Source organism: Falco naumanni, chromosome 1 (genome assembly GCF_017639655.2).
Source record: "Falco naumanni isolate bFalNau1 chromosome 1, bFalNau1.pat, whole genome shotgun sequence".
NCBI classification, from domain to species: domain Eukaryota; kingdom Metazoa; phylum Chordata; class Aves; order Falconiformes; family Falconidae; genus Falco; species Falco naumanni.
In genome coordinates, this window is record NC_054054.1 from 104,026,334 (window position 1) to 104,050,476 (window position 24,143).

The window sequence follows — 24,143 nt, forward strand, 5'->3', positions numbered from 1 at the left end:
AATAAAGAATAACCTAGAGAGAGACTGACATACAAAACAGCCTCTGTTTAAAAGAAACTTCTTCTATTGCAATTCATGTCTTCATTTACTGGAACTGCTAAAGTTCTTTTATTTTGGTCATAGCAGCCACATTTTATTCCAGTGACCTTCTTGTTTGAGAACAGCTATATGCACCATGGATCTGAAGCCAGCCATAGTGGCTTTTCCTCTCTATACAGAAGCAAATCAGCAATATTGCTCCACTGTATCTATAAACTCAGAAATTTGTGCATTACCCTGGGTCAGTTACAACTCCTAATTCTGTTAATCAGCATGGTCAGTCTGTTAGTAAGATAAAACACCACACAACTTTGGTGAAAAACAGACCTAGCAAAATTTCTTGCAATGATGTTAAATAACCTGGAGCTTTCATAGCTGACCGATAAAACACGGCTTTTGGGATAGACAGTCTGTGACTCTCATGCCTTATGTCATGATGGTTTTATGTGTGAAGTGGAAAACTGTTTAATCTTCAGAGATAATCAAGATCAGACACAGGTGCTGCACATAAGGGACTATCACTAAAATAAAGCAAACACTCTTTATCTTTCTCTCCCTACCCACACCCTAATTTGCATAGAAATATTAAACACCTGAAGAGATGGGGTCAGGAAGGCAATGCCTAGCCACTGAACTTGTACAGCACATAAAAGGCAGAGCTCCCTTTGAAGAAACAGCCAGTTGGGGTCCCATGAATGTGCTTTCTCACTGAATAGAAAAGAAAAATAAAAGATCCATTTTAAAATTAAAAGGCAAGCCAGTCCTCAATCTGGACAGTAATCTACACTCTTTGGTCCTGCACTTCAGTCACTGGTATTAAAGGTACTTCTTTCAAGACACATGTCAACTCCTTTGATCATTTATTCTTGATTCAGATGTTCAGCAGAAATAAAACATATTACTTGCGTGCCCATTAGAATACTGCATAATATAGAAGGGCTGAAATAAAAAGAGCTATGCCAGTCTGAGGCAAAGGAGAACAAAAAACCTCAGTGCTGTCTGATTATTGAAAGTAACTCACGAAAGTATTGCAAAGTGCCTGTGCAGTCAGTAAATTCAATATAAAGGAGGATTCAGGAAGTACTGCAAACTCTAAGCACCAAAATCAGTGCTATCAGCTAAAGCGATTCTTAGATAAAAGAAACTCCTTGCCAAGCATTCTGCTGAGGGGGTATACATGTGGCAGGTGGAGAGCAGATCTTGCACAAGTGTGCCATGCCCAAAAAGCCTTGATTCCTTCTGCTCATGACACTGGCTGGAATCGTAGAATCATGGAAAGTAGAAAAGACCTTTAAGATCATTGAGTCCAACTGTTAACCTCCCACTGCCAAGTCCCATCAGTAAACCATGTCCCTAAGCGTCACATCTACATGTCTTTTAAATACCTCCAGGGATGGTGACTCAACCTTGGGCCACCCGTCTCAGTGCTTGACAACCCTTTTAGAGAAGAAATTTTTCCTGATACCCAATCTAAGCCTCCCCTGGCGCAACTTGAGGCCGTTTCCTCTTGTCCTATCAATAGTTACTTGGGAGAAAAGAGTGACATGATTGACTCCAAGTACCCACATGACGTGCAAGACACTTGCTTGGAAGCTGGGCTGTAGAGCACCCACTGACCACTGCGTATGTTTATCCTTCTGTGCTGAACCAAGAGAAATCTGGTCTAAATAGAAGTGCAGAACACACCATAGTATGGATACAGCTCACCACTGAGCATGTTTTAGCATATATAGATGGGAGGTAAATCCACAAGGACCTGACAAAACAGACAATGTGAGCTACCATAGCACAAAGAACTTCATTTTCAAACAGGCAGTGCCAAGCTAGCGAGGGTGCTTTCAAGTCAGCCTAGCAGCCAGACATGAATGCCACCCAAACACCAGCAGATAGCTCCATGCAGGTCTGAACAGGCATGCCAGGTGTTCCCAGGAGGTATGCACCTCACCAAGGGAGCTGCAGCATTCCTCACCAGCCTCCACAGCGGAATGGTTTTCGGATGGGGTCCCAGAAGTCATTTACATTGTAAGCTATCCCCCCGCAAGGTATTGGAGATGATGGAAATGAAAACAAGAGAAAATTACTCTTTTCATTAATTTAGAAAGATGCAATTCATGACTCATAGCCAGCTTGTATAAATAAGTGGCATTGTTTAAATCTTATTTGTAATTATACTTCAAGCCAGAGACTTTCAAAGCTGCACTGAGAATATGGCATCCAACTGTCTGATTTATTGTTATTTTAAGCAGGTACTGTATGCCCAAATTCCCTCGGCAGATTACATCTCAGCTTAAGTGTTTTGCTAGAGGTAATTTTCATGTGTTCATGACAGCAGCAATGAGGAAGGAAATCAAACAAAAGAGAATTCCATCTATGCTGTTCAATTTCTTCCTCTCTCTGTGGCACACTGAAAGAGATTTCTGCACAACTGCAAAGCTGCACACTCGCTATGCTCTGCCTGGTTTGGCACTGAAGAGAAAGTGGAAGTGAGGAAGGACCAAATGCAAGTGGTTTGGGAAAGGAAACAAACCAGTATGCTTTCTTTACCTGCCATGCATTTCTTAGAAATATGAAAAACTGTTCTGTTCTTTATGCTACTTCTGCTCGCTATACTAGCCACCTGTTCATTACAACAATGGTAATTAATAAGGAACAAAAACTCAGAAGTAGATCACCTTGAAAGTCTTGTTCATACTTCTTCATCAGGCTCCTGCAGTCCCCAACCACAGACTTAAACTTCTTAAGGATCAAAACTATATCGAAAACTAGAAGTTACTGAGGGGAAAATCATTTGTGCTAATACATGTATTAATCTGGAACATCAATCTGCCTAGGAAATGAGTCTCATTAACACCTCACTTGAAATACCCCAGGCATGCTTATAAGGCACCTGTTGATCCTCGAGGAAATTGATGCAATTTTGAGGAACTGTCACATAGCTGGTTGTTCTTGAAAAGTTGGACAGAAAACAAAAATGGCTGGAAAACTGCCTATCATGTATCTACTGCTTTTTAATACCTATCACAGTGCTGCAGCATTGCATGAAGTTTAAGACATGTAGCAAACACATGGAATATTAGCAGCCTCCTAATATATAACTGCTAACAGCCAGAAGGATCACCCGTTTATTCACTACAGAAGTTGAGTAGTGAGTTACCATCTGTCCTTTTCTCAAGGCACTGTTTCAAATGAGAGATTTTTATATGAAAGTATAATCAAATCCTAAAATGCTATATTTACTAGGACTGTAAGATATATATATTCAGAAAAAATTGCTCTCCGAATCAGTTTAACTTTTTTTTTTTTGCTGCTAGAGTATTTGGACTGTTCCTCCCTCAATTAAGAAACTTGCCTTTCGTGTCAACTCAAATTCCCATGATTTGATTTTAGTTTCATCCTGCTCATTTTGCTCCCACTTTGTGATGGAACTGACGCTGAGGAATCAGAACTGCTCCATGCACACTAAAAACTGAAGCCAAATATAGTATGTTTTCCTTCTGTGTTCAGAAACGTGATCAGCAGTTTGACTTCTACATGACCATTATTTAAAACTACACACATAACTCTATCCAATGTTGAACTGACTGCAAATTTCTTTCTTTACTTAGCTGCATTGCTACCAAGTGTCTGCTATAGGTAAGAAAACACAACTTGATACCTGAAAGGGCAGAGACTGAGAGAAATCTATTGCAATTAATTTTAAAAGATCCAGAATTACAAAGAACACAGTTAATTCATCTCCTTGTAGGTGGGGTCACAAGCTGCTGTTCCCTATCATCTGATGCTCCAAGGGCCCAGAGGAGGACTGCAGATATTCAGGAACAACAGAAGATATTACATGTTAGAAGATGCAGGTGGTTAGGAATTACTAAGACATTTGTCAAAATGCAGCCATACTCCATCCTACTCTCACCTTCTTTTTATGTAATTTCCTAGTTTTTATATTGTTATTAATGTCACTTTTTGGTGGTAAGGAGAAAAGAAAATATTCACCTCAGGCACACCACCCTAGGATACTGCACAAAGAAAAGACTGCATAAAACATCTATAGACACAAGGATCCTGCTGTGTGCTAGAGGCATAATACAGCTCCATTCAACTAAACTGCGATACAGAAGTGGAGAAAAACTGCAGAAATTGCTTTGAAAACAAAAACAAAAAACTGTTTTCCTAGAGCCATCATCAGGTTTGCTTGTCAGATCAGATGCCTTTTTTTGTGTGCTCCATTCAAATGCAAAGAAAATGCTTGAAGAAAATTGCTAGTTCTGATGTTTACACCCTTCGCATATGCAGCTGGAGTGAGATTTCTGCTGTGGTGGAGCATCAACAAAATAGTCGAAACCTAATGGCAGTCAGACTGCAAGAACTATTTAATCAAATATGCAAAAGATCAAAGGATTTCTTGATTCCCTACAACATACTCTCTAATAAACTTTATGCTTATATAATGTTTAATTACTTATTTTTACAGCAAGTTTTCGAGAAATAGGCCAATTCAAGGTGAATCTTGAAAGTAGGACTGAAGGAAGGAGGTTAATGGAGGTAAAGGTAGATGGAGTCATGAGAAACCTCCCACTTCAGCAAGGAAAGCAGAAGCTTCACAGAAGCTCCACAGAAGGCAAATCGTTTTGGAGCCACCAGCAGACACTTGTTACGTTTTAGCTTCCCATCTGACAACAGCATAAACTCTGCCTCATGCTGCAGCTTTTTAAAGAAACACTTACAGAATCAGTCCTAACTTTTTAAGAAGCAGGATTTAAGAACTGCCATCTCCTATAAGTTTGTTTACCCTTGCGAGACTTGGCACTCTCCTTAAAGCAGCTGCTACTGCAGTTACCGAATTCTTGAAGACCAAACTTTATAAAACTGCATGGTTTTGCAGAAAAACACCCCAAAACAGAGAAAAACCCACAGGTTCCAAACCCAGACTGTAATTGAATTACACCCAAAAAGTACTTATTTCTAAGTTTTGTGGCAAACTTAAAAGGCCTTATCATTACTGTAGCTGCAGCTGTGGCAATTATTATCTCCAAGGTGTAAATGTCCATCAGACACCCCCACTCTTACTTATTTTTTGCAAACAGAACAATGATTCCTAATACGAAAAGCTTGCTCAGACATAAGACAACAAGTCCACAGGTTAATAGACAGAGAAATAAAAGAATACAAGAAAACAACACACCGTTTCTATCCCTCTGACAGGATGAGAGGGAACAGCTTCAAGTTGCACCAGGGGAGGTTTAGGTTGGATATTAGGAAAAATTTCTTCACCAAAAGGGCTGTCAAGCATTGGAAATGGCTGCTCAGGGAAGTGGTTGAGTCACCATCCCTGGAGGTATTTAAAAGAGATGTGGCACTTAGGGACATGGTTTAGTGGTGGACTTGGCAGTGCTGGGTTAACGGTTCGACTCGATCTTAAAGGTCTTTTTCAACTTAAATAATTCTATGATTCCATCCTGAGCAACTCAAGTCCCTCCTTTTCATGTAACTGCTGCGAAACAAGCCCTGTGCCTGTAAAGCTAGAATAAAATCCTCTGCCTTTTGCTTTGTTACCAAAATACTTCATGGCTATTTGGCCTGTTAAAGGACCCATTATTTGTCAGGGGTCGTACACCTACAAAAATGTAATTGCTTTATTTTTCTTATCTGATCATCACAGTGCCCCAGTTCCCTGCTTATTTCCACCTACCCACCCTGCCCTGACCCACTTGCTGCTGCTCCCCAAGTTACGTGCCAAAGCCAAAGTGTGGCTGCACCTGCAGTTTGAGGGGAGCAAAAGCACCTGGAAAGGAAAGGGAAATGTGTGGTTTTCCTTTACTTTCTCCTCCCTGAAGAAAACAATAACTAATTTGCCTTATATGACAAAATTAACGATGCTACTGCTTACAAATATTCAAGCAAGCCTTCAGAAATGGCCAAACATGTTACTTCAGCAGAAGCATGTTCTAATCCTCGCCTCCACTGCTCCAGCTAGATACAAACCAGTTCCAGAATCTCCTGAAGGGCTTTGAATTGTATCAATTTCCTTTTCAAGTCCTTCATACTAACTGATATACTCTGAATTACATCATCAATTTCTGTCAAAGTACAGGTATTTAAGTGCCATCCATCATCATATTTCTACTTAAAAGTTCTTACCCCCTTTCTCCATTTCACACACGTGCTCACTCACTCTCAGTGTAACACAGTGTGTATTAAAACATGAAGCTTTCCCTAACATCAGCTGCAAACAAGAGGTGTGAAAGGAAATTAGGTATGCAAGTCAACTCATTCACAAATTAACTGCCTATTCATTTTCAGTAGCATGGTGCTTTGCCACACTGGAAAGCGCTTGCCAAACAAGAGGCAGTTAGGGGAGCATCAGCATTTTTCTAGCATCTTGAAAACTGGAGCAAGTAGATGAAAAGATACCTTTGTTTTGCTGAGAAGCCATTTCAGGACTGACCTCTTTAGTTGCTGTTCTCAGTTTTCAAACACAAGGCAGACATCAGCATCATCAACAGCATTATGATACGAACAGTAACAACTTACAGGACCACTGTGAGTATTGATTTGTTGTGAGGAGTTCTTATATGCTGGACAGCCTTGCTGCGCTAGGTGGGAAAGCAGAGCTAGAGAGGTTGTGTCCCAAGAGCATGCAGCAGGTCTGCAGGACAGTCACTCTGCAACAAGGGCCATCTGTATTCCTCACGTTCCTGCTGAATTCCCCTGCCACGACAGAGCCTCCTCCCTACCCCTTTGCTCTTTGCTGTCCTGCTTCCAGCACCACTTACAGGATGCAGCAGGGTTAAAGAGCACAGCCACTTCTGCAATAGGATCCACTCTTGTGGACCTTAGGACTCTTCAGTAATAAAAACAGCAATACTTCATGGCAGTGTCCAAAACCTAGCTTGAGTTCACTGTTCCTTCTTCCATTTAGCCTTTCTAACACAGGAAAATGAAGTAGTAAAATCTTGATCTTAGCTGTACAGTAAAGAACACTCTGCAACTGCCCTGTATTCATACTACCATGAAGAGACTTCAGCCCAGCTATTTTCCTTATGAACTTCACGTTACTCAACTTCCATCAAGATATGAATATCGTTTCCTTTCTGAAACTTTTCAACCCAAAATAAACATTCCTCCTTCACAATCAAACATTTTTATACAAACCCACTACAAACGTTTCACAGCACGTTTGAAAAATAAATGGTTGCAGCCTATCAAGTAAAGCATTTTGCTTAAATTACACACTCCTCTTTCGTAAAATTACAGAACGCGGTTTTGCCTTCTTGCTGTAGCAGGGACTGCACAGAAGCGCGTTGCAGCACTGTTACTGCTGCTGCTGGACCACATGGGCAGCCTCCAGACTCCTTAGGCCCAGTCTTCTGCTTCATATTAAATAATTCTGCCCATTAATTTGTTCAGAAGCAGAAAGAGCCCTATTATACGTAAGGAAAGGCCAGTGAAGGAATTTTTGCATATAGGTATGGCACAGGTGGTCCACGTGCTAAGCAGAGGGCTCTGCTCTCCCAATAGTCCTTGTTACTCATCTGCACAGATCACAGAATGAAAGTGTTCTTAATTGTAATTCCCAAAACGGAAATAATGCATAATTAGTGGATAACCAAAAAGCCTTCCCCAGGCATCTCAGATCTGTTTAAGAAGCACCCATGACTACTTTAGTAAGCATCAAAACTCCACTAAATTTTAGAGCTGAGCAGAAAAGTAAAAATATCTGGAGCTTAAAGGATCTTTGTACTTCAAGACCAACCTCCATCCTGAGGTTAGGTTACATCATAATCCCTTGAAGATCTGAATGGTTTGGTTAATTGCATTTACTTGTCATGTTCTCTTTACCTGAGAAATCCATACTAAGGCTATGAGTAGTAACAGTTATAACAACAAAAGGGGATGCCCAACGGATAAAAATCAATGTATAAAGCAAACTACAAAGAATAAGGTTTAATTTCTCAGGGCTCCTAAAAAAAACAAACCACAAAACCACCAACAAAAAAACTACCAAGATGAAACCCAAGAGAAACGATGAAAACCAGATGAAAGGAGAGCTGGATCTGAGTTGCACTTTCATCTCAGCATTTCAGGTTTTCAGACTTTATAATAAGTGACGACATATTTTTTCAATTTATGACATAACAATTAAACATATGGCCTAAACCCAGAGACTGAAGGCTAGCTGAAACTCAAAGCATGTAGCTAGTGATTTCAAACCAGCAAAGGGCTCATTGCAATATCTGACCCTTCCACTAGCTAATAGGAATTAAAAAGCAGAGCACATTATTTGGGAGATTCCTGGATTTTGCATAGCAAGCATCTCAGAATTTTTCCTGCAGTAGCTCTTGATTTCACATTGTTAAGTATCCTAGAAGAGGACAGCCTGATTCTCCAGCACATCCTTCTGCTGGATGGTTACACTGCTGCCGAAAACCACAAACTTTTCTCTAGGGCCAACACGCAAACCGAGCGCCTTCTTTACACATAGCACCTTCTGCACCCCAGCACCCCACTCACGGCCACTGCCTTCTCAAGGCTTTCTGCTACAGCACAACTCATCTTCTCAGCCCTCCCTGAGACGCAACCATCTCCACCTCGATTAAACAGAAAAAGACCAAGCTGAGGAGTTTAAAATATTCAGAATTCCAGCTCAGAAAGAGAGAGCTACCAGTGGCCAACATTTCTAAGGGCAAAATTACAGCATGTGGGAATTACAGATCTGCAGACAAACCAGCAATCTGTGAGGAATTCAAGTCACCAGAAGCGACAAATTAGGACCACAATGCTAACAAAATTAGACACAGTCTCCTTTTAACCTCATCTCTGTTTTTAAGGGCTTTTTTTTTTTTTTAAAAAAAAAAGTTTTGTATTTGTTTTGTTGTTAAAGTTTCCATGAAATCGGGCCGAGAGCAACTGTTTAGGAACAGTTTCCCCATAATTTACTCCTATTACCTTAGGATGTGTGACATTATGCCCATGCCTGTACAAGGAGGTTTCTCAGCCATTTAACAGTGACAGTCACCCAGCAAAGATAAAATTAGAAACATGAAAAAGTCCATAATCTTTGCAAATATGCTGCTTGACAGGAGGTTGTCATCTATAGGGGTTTTTTTGGTTGTTTTTTGTTGGGTTTTTTTTGAGGTTCCTTTGCATTCTTCAGTCTTCTCTCCAGCTGGGGACACTGCTACAGTCAAAAAGCAGCTCTTTCCCAATGTGACTTTTGCTCATCTACGTGTCAATAGACTGAACCATGGAAAAACAAAAAAAGAACCAAGCCAATTTCCAACCCCCTCCACTCAATAACAATAAAATCACACAACAGCATCTTTAAAACCATGCCTGTTCATTTTGATAATTACTTTAACAGTTCATCTAAGCGTGGCCTCTCAGCCCCCGTCTCCAGAGGAGAAACCAAAACCCGAAGGAGAAAGAGGAAACGGCTCATCTGCTGAATACAATGTTCGGAAATGTGAGGTGAACATTCCTCGCCAAAGCAAGATAAATGTTCCCACCCGAGCACAAAGAAAGGCTTCATATTTCATATATCTTCCATTGTTTGAGCTTGCTTGTACATAAGTAACTACATTTAGCCATCACTAATGGGAGAAATTTAGCAACTAAAAAGATTAATGTTTTTAACAGTGCAATAGCAGAAGCAACAAGGCAAGCTGCACCACGTTCAGTTCCACCAGCCTTCTCCAATTCTGACACCGAGATTCACCCTTCCACAGGAACAGCTACGCTGCAACACCCAAATACAAACATCACCTGAAAACTATCCACAATGAGGAGGCTGCAGCAACCAACCCCAACAGAAACCAAATGCCACAGTTTTCTGCTTAGGCTAAGCAGGGCTTTTAGAAAGCTCCACTGCACAATGCTCTCTGGATGATTTTCAGTGATAGAAGGGATATAAAGCCTGTGTGGAATCAAAGAATTCTGGATTGAAACAAGTGAATGCTTTGAAGTGTAAAATGTTTAAATGAGGTGGCGTCATGACATCAGGAAAGCTCGGGTCCGTAGTGATGGAGACAGTGGTTTTAAATGAAAAAGTGTTGGTTTGACTCCATGGGGTTCATCAGGCAGTGAAAACGATAGCAGGAGGATTTGTGCAGAGCAGGCAGACCTGGCAAGTCTGACAGCCCCATGGCCATTTCACACTGCTGCTGCACCTTGATCCTACCCAACAAAGTGCAGCTGCTCAGGCAGGTGTCCCCGGCACGCAGGGTGCTGCTTGGGGGAAAGGCAGCAGCCCTGTACCCCAGAGAAGGCACAATGCCCAGAAGATCTGAATAGAAACAGCGAGAGAGGCTTTCTCAACCTACAGTGGGTTTCATAGAAGTCTGTAGTGTTCCACAAGTAACTGCTACTGTCTCGAATGACCCAGCATCCTTGCACAGTTATCACTTGACACCAATTGCTGGTGATTTGGGTTGCTGCCTTTCTTTATGTATTTAACAGAAACCTCAGAACACTGCCCGTTGGAGCTTTCATTACATGCTGTGAAAGCACTCTTCAACTGGACCCTGTAAAAATATAATGCAGAGTGTTTATGGACAAAGACAAGCTTTAGAAGACTGGCAACGAATTAAGTGTCCTTAAAACCACTAATTGAGATAGAAGGAACAGGGAATGCTTATCAGCACAGGCTGCTGGCACACAAGGTCATATCAGCAGCCAGCAATGGCAGGTGCAAATGATGAAATCTGTGTGCAGATTCTAGAGGGACAGCTTTCTAACAGAGGAGCTCTTCTCCACTGGGGCTGGGGCTACTGTTTAATTTGATTACACACAACCGAGAGCCTGGGGGAGGGAGAGAAGGAAAGAAAGAGTGAGGACCCTCTAAGCACCCATGCTGAACTTAAAGGGCGCATGCAGCTGCAGTCTCAGCAGCAGGGGGATTGAACAGTGGTCCAGAGCAAAATTACAGGGGGATCAGACAGCTGACATGGCATGATCCTCTGGTAGACAAAAAATTACTTGCTTTCCCCTCAGCAAACCACACACCGCATAGCAATTCTGACTGGAAAGATGTTATCCCAGATTTAAAGGGAAACTAATCTGTTAAAGAAACACATCACAGAGCAGGAGTCTGGAATCTGTGTGTGAACACACCACCACGCGCACAGACTGACACTTTGTCCACAACACTTGCAGGTGCTACGCTCTCTCAGTCCATCGCTAACCAAATCTTTTACTACCTGGCTTGTTAAGAGCTGCCAAGAGACTTTTACTTCCTAAAACTATCCTAAGTGTGTTCTTGCTTCCCTCTAGCCCTGAAATCTTATCAAAGCACCCCAGGACTGTTTCTTTAGAAGACGAAACAATTCAGTCTCTATTGCATCCTGGGTAAAAAGGGAAAAAACTCAAAACAAAAAAAAACCCACCACCAGAGTGGAAGAACATGTCTTCCAGACTAAACCCAAGAATATCACTAAAGAAGAAAATTGCCTGTTGAGAATATTTAGGCACAATTTTTTTAAAAACCTACCTTAAAATTGTCACGACACTACCTACCGGAGTCTAAATTATACTTTCAAAATTATATGTATTAATAATCTAAAGTGTGTAATTATAAAGGAGCAGATATATTTTAGAACTACCATACTTATAAACCTATTTTTTAAAATAGAAACGTTCCGTATGACTGTAAGATCTGTATTTTAGGTCTCCTTTCTTTAGAACCCAATACTTGCAAAGGCGACTGGAGTCCACATGTTGGAATGGAAGCTGCAAACGGTGATCTTCTATATTATGTCAGTGGTATTGATATAAAAAAAAAGGGGGGGGGAGAAGAAAAAACAAACCCTACTCCTGCAGAACAAAAGAAGCCCCTGAAAACAGTGGGAAAACTGTGCTACTAATAAATTTTCTTCTTACCAGCTTCCTTCATAAAGCTAAACTCATGCAAGCAACAAGATCCATATATTTATTTTAATCTACCAAGAAAACAAAAGGGATGAAAAATACTGGTTTTGCCAGCCAAAAGCATGATTACTGACATTTACAAACAGCTTAATTATCAGATCAATGATTTAAATCTACTAACTAGTGATGTCCACACCATTTGCTTTCTGGCAGTCTGTGCAGAGACCAGAGGCTACTGCCTATGACAAACTATACAACCCAAACTCTCCCACTACTGGCCTTGTTCTGTACACACAAACCCCTTGCTACAGATGGCCATTGCATAGGAAACCTCTCCCACTCAAGACTAGCTCGTTCTTCAGTTGCACAAGTCTTCGGGGAATAAAACCAAACATCATCAGGTTACAAAGTCCAGTAATTCCTAAATGGTGGTGAGCGTATTTCCTATTCACCTGTGTGCTGGTTTTGGCTGGGATGGAGTTAATTTTCATCACAGTAGCCAGTATGTGGCTGTGGTTGGGATTTGTGCTGGCAGCGGCGTTGATAACGCAGGGATGTTTTCATTATTGCTGAGCAGCGCCTGCACAGCGTGGGGGCCCTTCTGCTCCTCACCCCACCCCACCAGCGAGCCGGCTGGGGGGCACCAGGAGCTGGGAGGGGACATGGGCAGGACAGCTGACCCCGACTGACCCAGGGGATATTCCATACCATATGACATCATATGGTTAACCATGGGTTAAACCACAACAATATGGAAAACATCAAGCTCTATTATACCATCCTTCACTAAATATTTAAATCAAGAAGGTTAAATCACAATTCAGATTGTATTGCATGTGCTTACAGATAGAAGCCCCTATCCAGTCACTCACATAACTCATGTTTTTGTCCAAACATTAGCTCTACTGCTAATTCATTCCTGTTAAAGAATATTCTTGTCTTTCACCAATGCAAGTGATTTAAATATATACTTGTGAGGCAAATGTAAGCTTGCAGTGATGTACAGAGTTTGACATTTATACCATTATATATTTTGAACATAGTATGACTACAGAAGCATTACTAATTTTGAGTCACTTCCAAATGAGAACTTTAACAAGAACAATGAAATGCAGTGCAAAAGTGATTTACCTCTCTCTGCTTCAGCTACTGTTGCAATCCCTCTTGATCCACAGTCCAAAAACCTGGTAATTTTGGTAGCTTTGTAATAACTTAAAGTACACCCACTGTACCTTGAATAGCTGCCAAAAATGTGCCTTAATATCACATGCATCTTAGCACACCTTTAAGGACAAACATAATTTTAACCCCACTTGGAAAAGGGTTTAGCTTCTAAGAGCTTTACTGAAGCATGACATGAGACAAAGAACCTCTGGAAGGGCACTACGCAGCAACTCAAGAGATTGTTTGCACTAGAATTAAGCTCCTGGAAGCACAGCTGTTCTCCCTGCACCGCAGCTGTAACTTTTGAGATGTCCAGGTTCAGAAAGATGCCCTACTTCTCCAGTGTCCCCAGTCCTAGAGACTTAAAGACTCTGACCCCCAAATTTATTTAAGTAGTAAAACGTCTACCCAATTTCATGGGTCTTAAAGCACATATAAAACAGTGCACTGGCTTCCATAACTGGTCATACATCTAAGCTTACAAAATAACTCTGAGCAAATCCATTTATGCCAAGCTGGAATTTGCCAACATGTAAGAGGTGCAAATTATGATTACCTAAAAATACATGTTTTATAAAGGAAATAGCAAGTGACCCTAAATTTTAGCAGTTGGACCAAGACCCTGCTATAATGGAATAGGCAAGAGCAGCAAACTCATTAATTTTATTGCTTTTTCAGCACTTCTGTACAGTTCAAAGTACACCACAGAGCCAGCAAGCACACAGCAGTATGTACTAGGGAAGCACTGCAAGCTGCTCACAAGCATCCAGCACCTGCATACATATGAAAAGTAGATTAAATGAGCACAGAGGTAAACGAAATCAAGTTGGTTATTCCCTCAACAGCCAAGAAATGCTGTTGGGGAGAAAGGCAGGGAGGAAAGGGCAAAAGATAAACTCACTGTGGAGTGGGTGCCACCCCCACATTTGGCCAGAATTAGCACCCAACAACCTCACCTTCTGACCAAGGTTTTTCATTAGGGATTGTGTAATTGTTTATGAAGTCTGTATGAAAGCACAGATGAACAAAGCCACCAGGATACCTCCCATTTAGAGAAAAAAATAAAACTTACCTTCCTTGCCTTAGTACCAGTTGGGAATAAAACACACATACACACTTTATAGCGCCCCGAACACCATAGCCTAACTGATCATCAGAAGCTCAGGAGTCTCAGCACATTGTTGTTATAGTCAAAAACCAATAACTAGAAACCAACACTTCAGTATTTCCCCTATATTGTTATAGGAAAGTCATCACAGAGAGATCAGTGTTTGCCCTTCCAAGCACTGCTACTCAGGTACTTTGTTTGGTACTTCCAAGTTACAAATTCCTCAAAAATTGCAAAGGGGAGGAAGAAAAAAACCAAAAAAAAAAAAAAGTCTTATCTCCTAATACTACCACACTACATTGCTTTTTGCTCTCCTTCTTCTCTTCCCCACCACTGAAGGAACTAACATATCCAAGACGGAGCTGATCAGGAACTGTCAGTTCTAATCAGAGCATTGTAACTCTCAGTCACTGGTGGCCCTTGGGTATTTGGTTTCCTGAATATATAAAAGATTGTTATCCTGAAAGCTAGTCAGCATTTTTGGCTGCTAGACAGAAATAGCATGACTATTATAAATGTTTTTACATTATAGCTTCAGCAATATTTGAGATCTAATAGCTTAACACACAAACACATGCAATGACCACTCTTTATGAGCCACACTGGTGCATTAGAAATCATTTTTCTTTATTGCATATTTTGTTTCCTAACTTACACAATCAGCATTTATTAATAGTGTTGCAATTCTGTATTAATTATTATTTAGCACTGACAGCATGCCTGGAACTGCACAAAATTAGTCCCTGCCTCAAAGTGCTTAAGCAGCCCTGATTCAGTGTCTCATAACCAACATATCCTACACCAACCTGCTCAATTACTGAAGTCTGGATTATCATGTCACTTGGTCAGCTGATGTCACATCATATTATTTAATTTGTGCTGCTCAGGACATCCAAGCCACAGTGGGTCTGGCTGGGATGAAGTTTACAAGCACAAGCCTGTTAGAGAAAACTACCCGACACTAAAGGCAATGTAAAAATGAGAATCCAGTATCTTAGGCACACACACACACAATCCTGTCACAGTCTCACACTTTCAGATGAAAAGTCCCACTAAAGAAATACACAGCAAGAGCACACAGTGGTTTGTAAACTTCCCAAACTGCGCTAGTTGCAAAAATGTGCTAAAGCAACTATGTGTATGCCAGCATAAATGCAAAATGCCCAAGGTCATCACTACCACACAAGCACAAATCATGAAATACAGAGGTGACAGGCAGAAAGAAGTGAAAATTGCAAATCAACAGCAGGGCAAGTCCCCCGTTTCAGATCTTCACTGCTTTGTTGGCGTACTCTCCCAAAGGATCACTTCTCTGAAATGAGAATATGCAGAGCGCGCAGATCATCAAATCCTAGGACAGCCACAGGAGTCAAAGTTAACCTTCGGGGAGGTTTAATTCAAGCCCTGCAGGCTTCACACAGACACAAGTCCTGTTGCCTCTCTCAGTTCACCCACTCTTGTTGTTTTCCACCTTGCCAAGAACACAAGGCTCATATTCTAAGACAGTAACGACATGTTTCTAATACAAATAAAGAAAATGGGAAGCTATGAAACAAATAATTAACTGTGTTTTGTTATTTACATAATTATTCACAGAAGCCTGAACAAGGAGTAAAATGGATTACTGCAGTTTTGGTTCAATGCAGCCTTAAAATAAAAATTCATCACATGCCAAGGCTGAAAGGATTTTCATTCCAGCATGTGGTTCTCTCATACTGCCAGCCAAGCTCCAAGCTGCCGCTGCAGCTATTCTCCGTATAAACCCTCATCTTTTCCCTCTGCTGTTCTGTTCAGCCACTGCAGTTGCTGGCCACCAGCAAAAGCATAGAAAAGTTATTAAAAAAAAAAAAAAAAAAGCCTGTAAGAGGTAATACTGTTCACCAACAACATAATCCTGGTTTGTTGATATTGCTGAAGCCTGAATTTAGGTCTGGCAAGGCATAAAGCAGAGTTTTTCTTCTATGTTTCTCTCCCTTCAGCTAAAATTGCTCTATGATTTCAGTTGTGGTAGAAGATCAGCAGTTCTGGAGAAGGATGACTGATATTTATCCCCTCAAAAAAAGCAGTACAGAACAGGTGGGAGCAGCCACAGTGCTCTCACGATATGCCTCATTGCTGTCCAGAAGGATCAACGTGACAGAAGAACTCAATGGCTTAGTCTGTCATTTCGTATTTTGAGGTAACGTGGTGGTTCCCAGTCGTGCCTTGTGTGGAGGCTTTCCCAAAACACACAGCATTGTAAAGAGTGGAAAGAGAGCACCAGAGGCTCCCGAACAGCCCATGTAAGAGCCTTCCAAAGGAAACCCTGAGCCACTCCTGACTGGCAACAGGTCCAGGGAAACGACCTCAGAAGTGAAGGATTCTACATCCCTTCAGTCAGCCAGGTTTCCTTACGTTCTCACTTTCCTGATTACTTACACTGCTGTAAAAGTGGATGGAAATTAGCGTTCCCTCCCTTTCACTTCCTCTCCCTGCAACCCTACAGAAATAGCTGGGTTACATAAAACAGAAACACCCACAAAACAACAATGAAAACAGATGTGTCAAAAAAAGAAAAAAATGCATACGAGATGCCTACTGTGCCTGCCAATACTAAGTAAAGTATTTGTCCAGTTTATAAATAGCAGCACAAACTATTTTAATAGTACCAGACTCAAAGGGAGGTTCTAGTAAAGAGCTCAGAACTAAGGGTTTGGGTTTTTTCTGTTTTATTTCGAGTTTTATTTTGTCTGTACCTGTCTCAGATTTACTTCTTGACTTTCTGACCAGTTCACCAAAAATACAATTTTCAAGAGAGGTCCACACCAAGTTCTGTACCTAAACTTCTCTGGAAACCACCAGGAGTTGTTCACCTCACTTATACCTCTCTGGGCTCTAAGCCCAAGCCCATTTCGCTCAATTTCCATTAACCCCCATGGCCCCATAGGCACTTCACAGGTCCTTTGTAGAACTCATTTTGAAGATACTTTTTTTCTTTTTAGAACACTCATCACCCTATATCCCTAGCACCAATTTCCACAAAAAACTCTCTCAACCAGCAGAAGTGTGACATCCTCCGTCATCCACTTCCAACAGACATCTTCACGCCTTCTCCTGTGGCGCTCATCGTGTTTGGTAGATGCTGTCTGTAAACACTTACCTTCAAATTCCTCCTCACTCTTTAGCTACACTTCCAACAACGTAAGTCATATATGCTAATCTCCTAGGGCCCCTTACAGTAACCAATACTGCTCTTGTCTCCTTCAGACTCTCCTACTCATGGCCTACAGCTCTCTGGCATCTCTTGATGTACATGGATTGTAAGTACCTTGGGTGCACCATCTGATTCAGTAGAAGCTGCACAATGATGTTCTCGTCTATAATACACCTAAAGCAATGACGATGCAAACAAGCAAGTCGGTAAGAGCTCTGATCTCTGTATTTCCTAATTTCTATCTGTAAAATAAAATTATGGTTTCCCACTGAATCTTCAGAATAGGTACCATGAGTCTTTATTAACAGCTGTAAGGAACCTCCAAGACTTTTCCAAAACTTACTTGATTCAGGTGACACATTGTAACACCTTTCAATCACAAGTTCCTCAGCACTTGAAAGCCCAAGCAAAAGCTATGGGATTTCATATTAGGGGAAAAGTCACCAGCTCTTAACAACATCTGTTGAGCTTCATAGCCCACCATGCTACCTAATCAGCAGCTTATTTGCTTCTGATGTACAGTCTACCAGAAGCAATAAAGAATAAATGCATAATAAATAGGAACAACTAAAAACAAGTTGACTGATGGAATTTAACCCTATTGCAGCTTGGCATGGTATCTGAAAAGTCCTGAAGGAATGATTACAGAATTCTGACACTTTTGACCAAAGGAGCTTTTCCACACAGCTTCTGATATTGACAGTCTCAGAGATCAAGAGACTAGTAAGATAATCACATTATTCTTAAGAATACACTCAGTATTTATGAGGATCTTAACTCCATGTAATAAAGGCCATATTCACTGACTGTGATGACTTGGATGCTTTGGGGATAAAATTAATCAACATGCATGAAAGAGGATCTCAGAGTCAAACAGGAAAATCTGCACATAATAACAAAGATAGTAACTATCTGGCAAACCTACATCACAAGGAAGAAAAATACTATGATTAAACATAATAAGACTTCGCTTGAAATGTAAAATACTCTGCAACAAATCCTGCCAACTCGCATAAGAACCAGCAAACAGGAAGCAGCTGACTATGCAATAAAGGCCATCAGGGAAAACACAACATTAAAAGAACTAGATGCTAGTACACAGCCCCTGTCACTGTGCTGTAGAGTGCTTTCTACTGCCTGCTTTTGATGTGCATGAGGTTCAGTCCTTCCCACTTCCACTCACAGTGCAGTACTTGAATTCTGAGCCAGTAACAGGTACCTATTGTCAAGCAAAACATTACTGTCATCTTGCAAATTCTCACATGTGTGAGCTAGGGGCACTGCTGGCTCAAGTAGGTTCAGTCAATATTCTTTTCTAATATTTTCCAACATTACACTCCTTCCACAACCAAGTCCTAGGTTGAAATCAGCTCAAAAAAGTAAAAATAATAATAAAAAAAATAAATAAAAAAGACACACACAAAAAATGAAGAACTTGTACTGCCACTTAATGGTTTCCTCCCTGAAACTATAACCACCAAGCATAGCCTTATTACAACGGGGATAAGGGGCTCTCTTTACCCCGTTACATATATGAGATCTCAGACTGCATGAAGATCATTCAGTATGAAATATGCTATGAGGTAATATATTATTATCACAAATATGAGCTCACAAGTCAAAAGAAGTTTTGGCTTATAACCTCTTGAATGTCTTTGTACTTGAGAGTTAAGTGTTGAACCTTTCCTAACCCTTCAGTTATAGCTTGTACTACATAGTTTTAAACTTGCCTTTCAACTTTCAATAACCATTTGCATGTATGTATCTTCAAAGAATGGTATTTGATTTGCAACTATGTGTTGTAATGAGAGGCTAATTAACACAAATATGGTTATTAGCAAGTTACAGACATTTACAGGACAAAAACAGCAGACCAAAGCCTATGTCACAGTGATAGAGAACCTCAAGGATGGACTAACACCAGCCAAGACTCTGCCACTAACTACATTACCACAGGCAAATCGCCGACACTCTACAACTCTGTTTCCCCTTCTGTAGTGGGACAGTAAGACTCGTTTACTTTGCTGGGTAGATCTCCAGCTTAATTAAATCATTATGTTTAAATTAAAGGCACTACAGAAATGCCAGGAAGTAGCATCTGAATTAGAAGGTGGAGGTGACACCCTAATGAAGCAAGACTATTTTCATCGTCAACAGCAGGCATAGTAGAAGGTCATCCATGGCATAATCGTGAAACCACATTCCAAGCTTCTGAAAGCAAGATGACTTTTCCCAAAACTTCATTAAGGAAGAAGATATGTCCCAGCATCTCCAGATGGCTGAAACACACTAGATTCACAGGTAATCCACAATGGCTTCATTACTCCTAGTTTTCCCTTTTCCTTACTCTTTGCTTTCCTAATAGCAGCAAAACATCATAGCTCTTGAAAGATTGCTTTTTCCACAGGCAACTGTTTTCAGTATCATCAAAGACCTATTAAGAAAATTGCAGAGGATCATCTCCTTCAAGTCAGTAATGTTCAGCACAGAGTTTTCAATCTTTTCCTTAGAAGAGCCACAGCAGAGGCATTCCCACTTTTTGTCTTCTCCCAAATACCATTACATTTTAACATTACACACACACACTGGAAATTTCCAACTCTGCATAAATGAAACATCCACTACGACTGCGCAGTCTTTTTCTTTTTAATGCATTGGAAGAAACTTATTCTTAAACCGTAAGAAGCAGGTCAGTCCTCAGTGGAGGCCCAGTTTCACCACGTGTTCCCAAAAGAGCTGCCACTTAGTGTGAGGTGTGATACATGTTCTGTGTCTCAGAAACTACACTCAAGTTCTGTCACGGAACATCCCAGATACCAAAAGGCACATCCCATCCTAAACTCACTTAGTCCATACTGGGAAGTCATTAAACCAAACCTAGGGAAATAGGCAGCTACTTCCTTGTTTGTTGCACCTGAAAAAAGATTACCCAAAAACAATTATACACAACAACCTTGTTCCAGACTGTAAACACCAAGAAATACCACATTTGCTGTTTACTTTTTAGCAATGCAAAAGCATTCGCTTTTCATTTTCAGGAGCAAGATGTGCTATAGGAGAGGTCAGCCTCGTTCTTTCTAGCACGTAAGATCTCCTTGTGTTGACTGGATGTGTATCCTCTGTCTTCTATGTTAGAAGACAGTGGAAGATACCCAGCGAATGACATTTGCAACAAAGAGCTCCATACTTGATCTCTTTTCCTAGTGACTAAGTATATAATTGCATATACTTATTTTATAGATATACTTGCTTTTTTTCATACTTGCATTTGTGACCAGGAAGACCAAAATGATCGCAACTAAGATTTCAAGTAAGGTAGAAGATGTACTTGTAGTATTGTGCCCACATGACTGGTTTCTCCATTTGCTTATGTCCATCTGTCAGCTGCCTACTAATCACTTTTGAGTCCACTGACCTGCTTTTGACGAAATTTGACAGCAGGAAGAAATCCCAAAGCTCCCAACATTTTCATTTAAAAGAGATGGTTGGGTAGAGGACAGCCTCTTGTAAGACAAGACAAGAAAGGTTAATGACAAAGGTCAGCTCTTATTTGACGTCAGAGAACCCACAGAAGGGATCACCCTAGAGACATGAATCCTCAGGAACCAGTTTCCATCGGTACTGTTGCTCTCCTAACACTTGTTTCAAATAGAGCTGGAACCAGAAATTAATTTCAGTTCTCACAACAGTTCACTGGCCTTAGGTAAATCATAACTTCTGATGCTACTTCCCCTGCCATAACGTGGCTAGTGTCAAACACCCTTATTATGTTGCTGCAACAATTCATATTTGAAATGTACTTTGAAGGTCTGAAGAGTTGTATTTGCTAATTATTACCTGTCTTGAGACATGAGCTGAATATTCAAAGTGCTAGCTTGATTCATATGCAAGTGCACGTCACATAAGCATGTGGTATGCACTAAGACTCAAAATATAAAAGCAAAGATTGCTTTTAGAGAAGACTTTGTTATAAAGTCAGTTTTGAGCTCAAAACACGTTTTTATTACCGTGTCTCTTCTATTAGACTGGATTTAAATTATTCCCCATTTTGGAGTAGCACTTTGTAAAACACCAGCTTGAAAAATAAGTACCAATTGACAGAAGACAAAAAGATCATGCAAAATTTGATTCTGTCCTCAAAGAAAAGTCAGATGTCTGAGATCTTAGACCTTTGATACGAAGATGAATTCCACAAGGCAGTGACCGAGCACCATAAAACCAGAGCTTATCTTAGAAATACTGGAAATCATAGCATTGGGACTGGTAGTACTACATGACAGTAGGCAGGTGGTTTTTATCCTCTGTTTGGCCAGGCACTCCCCAGCCTTTCCAGAAATGAAGATGCTTCTCCCTCCCTTTGCTGGAGTATCCCATGCCTTCTGCTCTTACAGGCAGAAAAATCAGATGACAAAGGTCTTGCTGAAAGTACTAGAGCAAACAGGTGAACAAGACAGTGATTTTAAAGGAAAAGGGTGCACGAGTGGGGGATAGCTTCCTGAAAAGGAAACTCTCCCGTGTATTAAAGTAAAAATGTCTGCCAGAAAGATTCCTGTTTGAGGGTGATGGAGCAAAGTACAATTTCCTTCCATAACAACAGATCAACCCTGTACTTTCAAGCTTCCTCCTGTAACACACTGACTACCGACCGAGTACTCAATACTTCCCAATACAGGCCTTTACATTTCCCGAAGGAGCAAGCCCTGGCTAAAAAACTAAGCCACAACAGTGTCAGTTAAATTTTCATTTTGATCCTCCCCCCACCTCCCTAACCCAGACAAAACAAAACCAACCTGGCCAACCTATTCTGACAACACTGACGAGATTTATGTCCCTTGCACTCCATCACTGCCCTACAAACATATATTATTTTAATGCAGCATAAACAAATATGTGATTTGTTTAACACCACATGGAGTCCTAGTGATTAAGGTGTGTATATGCATAGAGCAGAATTTATACATGCGCAAATCCCTTTATAAGCTCTGAAGATAAAATTATCAGTATTGCCAAACACAGAATATGTATTATATTTTAATTACATGAGACAGTTGAATACCAACAAGCCTACTTCATTTCTAATTAGAAAAAGTTCAGTAATCATCATCTTGCCTGCTGTTATTGCCTGACAAGAATAAATGAGGAGTCCCCTCTAGGGACCGCACAGTAAACATCCTCACACACGTTTGTTTCGGAGCCAAGCTTCATAGTAGTAGTAATCGCGAGGCGCATAGCGCCTGTCAGGCAGCACAGCTGGGAAGGTGCATCCGTCGGGGAGTGCGCGATTTTAAAACGTTTACCCCAAGAACCAGGCGCTTTACAGAGCCCCTTGCAGCCTCCTTGCCTTGCTCTGCTGCTGCGCACCGCCGCCCGCAGAAGCTGCGGGGCAGCTCCCCCGTCACCTGCTGGGCAGCTCTGCAGAGCAGGGACCTCCTTGGCCCAGCGTTGAAGGGCAGCCTGGCTTCTCCGGGCTGGAGGGGCTCGCCGGGGACACGGCAAAGGTGACACGCTCCGCTGCGGTGTCCCCCCCGCAGCAGTACAAGCGGTCGCGTCCCCCCGTCTCCCAGCAGGCTGTATGTATGTGACAGCGGCTGCACCTGTCACCCACCGCGTTCGGGCCGCTCCCAAGATCAATAACGCTTCTCCTGTCAGCCCATAAATCGCATCAAGTAACGTTCGCCGCCGCTGCCCGGCATCGGTCCCTTCTGGAAAAAAACCAACCCACCAAACACTTACTCCGCCATCCAGCCGAGACAAACAAAGGCCACCTCCTTTTATTTTCCATCAGATTCAGACCCACTGGAGAACAATACCGGGGGGGACGACGCGGGACCCGCACAATGGGCACCGGCCGCAGCGAGGCCTCCCCGCCCAGACGCGGCGACCCGCAGCCCCCCGGCCGGCCCCGCTGCCCCCGGCCGGCCCCGCTGCCCCCGGGGGACGGAGGCGGCGGCGTGCCGGGCCAGGGGCTATCCCCGCCGCCCGCCCCTCACGCCCGGGAAGGGACGCCGAGGGGTGCCCTCACCTGCCACCGTGTACCGGTCCAGGTAGTTGAGCACGTTGCCCACGCTGAGGATGCCGGCAGCCGCCACCCGGGCCCGGCCGAGGTTCGGCGCCTTGTGGCGGGCGGCCGGGCGCTCGGGGTGCTTGCCGGCCGCCGGCGGGTTCATCCTGCCCGACAGGGTCTGCACCTCGCCCTCGGCACCCCGCCCGCAGCAGCCCCGCTCGCCGTCCTCCTCCTCCTCCTCGTCGCCGGCTCGGAGCCGCCCGCCGCAGCCCGGGCTGCTGCCGGAGGAGCCGTCGCTTTCCAGGCACATCATGGGCTGCGGGAAGGGGAACGGCGGCGCGCAGGAACCCGCGCGGAGCGACCGCCGGTGCGCCCTCAGCGCCGCATCCCGCGGCCACCTCAGCCGCCTGCCTGCCTGTCTGCGGGAGCCGCCTCAGCCGCCTGCCTGCGGGACCGGCCGCCGCCTCAGCCGCCTGCCTGCGGGACCGGCCGCCGCCTCAGCCGCCGCCTCGGCCGCCCGCCTGCGGGACCCGCCGCCTCAGCCGCCCGCCCGCCTGCCTGCGGGACCCGCCGCCTCAGCCGCCTCTGACAGTTGCCCGGCCGGGGCGGGGCCCGCCGCTGGCTCCGCCCCCCGCCCGCGCGCGCCCCGGCCCGCCTCAGCAGCCGCGCGCGCCCGGCCCCGCCCCGCCCCGCCCTGCGCGGGAAAGGGGGTCTGGCATCTCCTCAGCCCCCCTGAGGTAAAGCCCTGCTCCAGCCCCACGGAGCTCGGCTCCGAG

General features: G+C 42.8%; 1 protein-coding gene across 4 annotated transcripts in view; it reads right to left on the reverse strand.

Annotated features, from left to right (window-relative positions):
• Positions 1-23,863, reverse strand: part of SPNS2 (sphingolipid transporter 2) — a 141,266-nt gene extending 117,403 nt beyond the window's left edge. For all 4 annotated transcript variants that reach the window (XM_040613699.1, XM_040613680.1, XM_040613673.1 and 1 more), the window contains exon 1: positions 23,386-23,863. In XM_040613699.1, the coding sequence (XP_040469633.1) occupies positions 23,386-23,680 (295 nt within the window). In that variant the 5' untranslated portion in view covers positions 23,681-23,863. The remainder of the gene's footprint in view (positions 1-23,385) is intronic.
• Between the last annotated feature and the right edge of the window lie 280 nt (positions 23,864-24,143).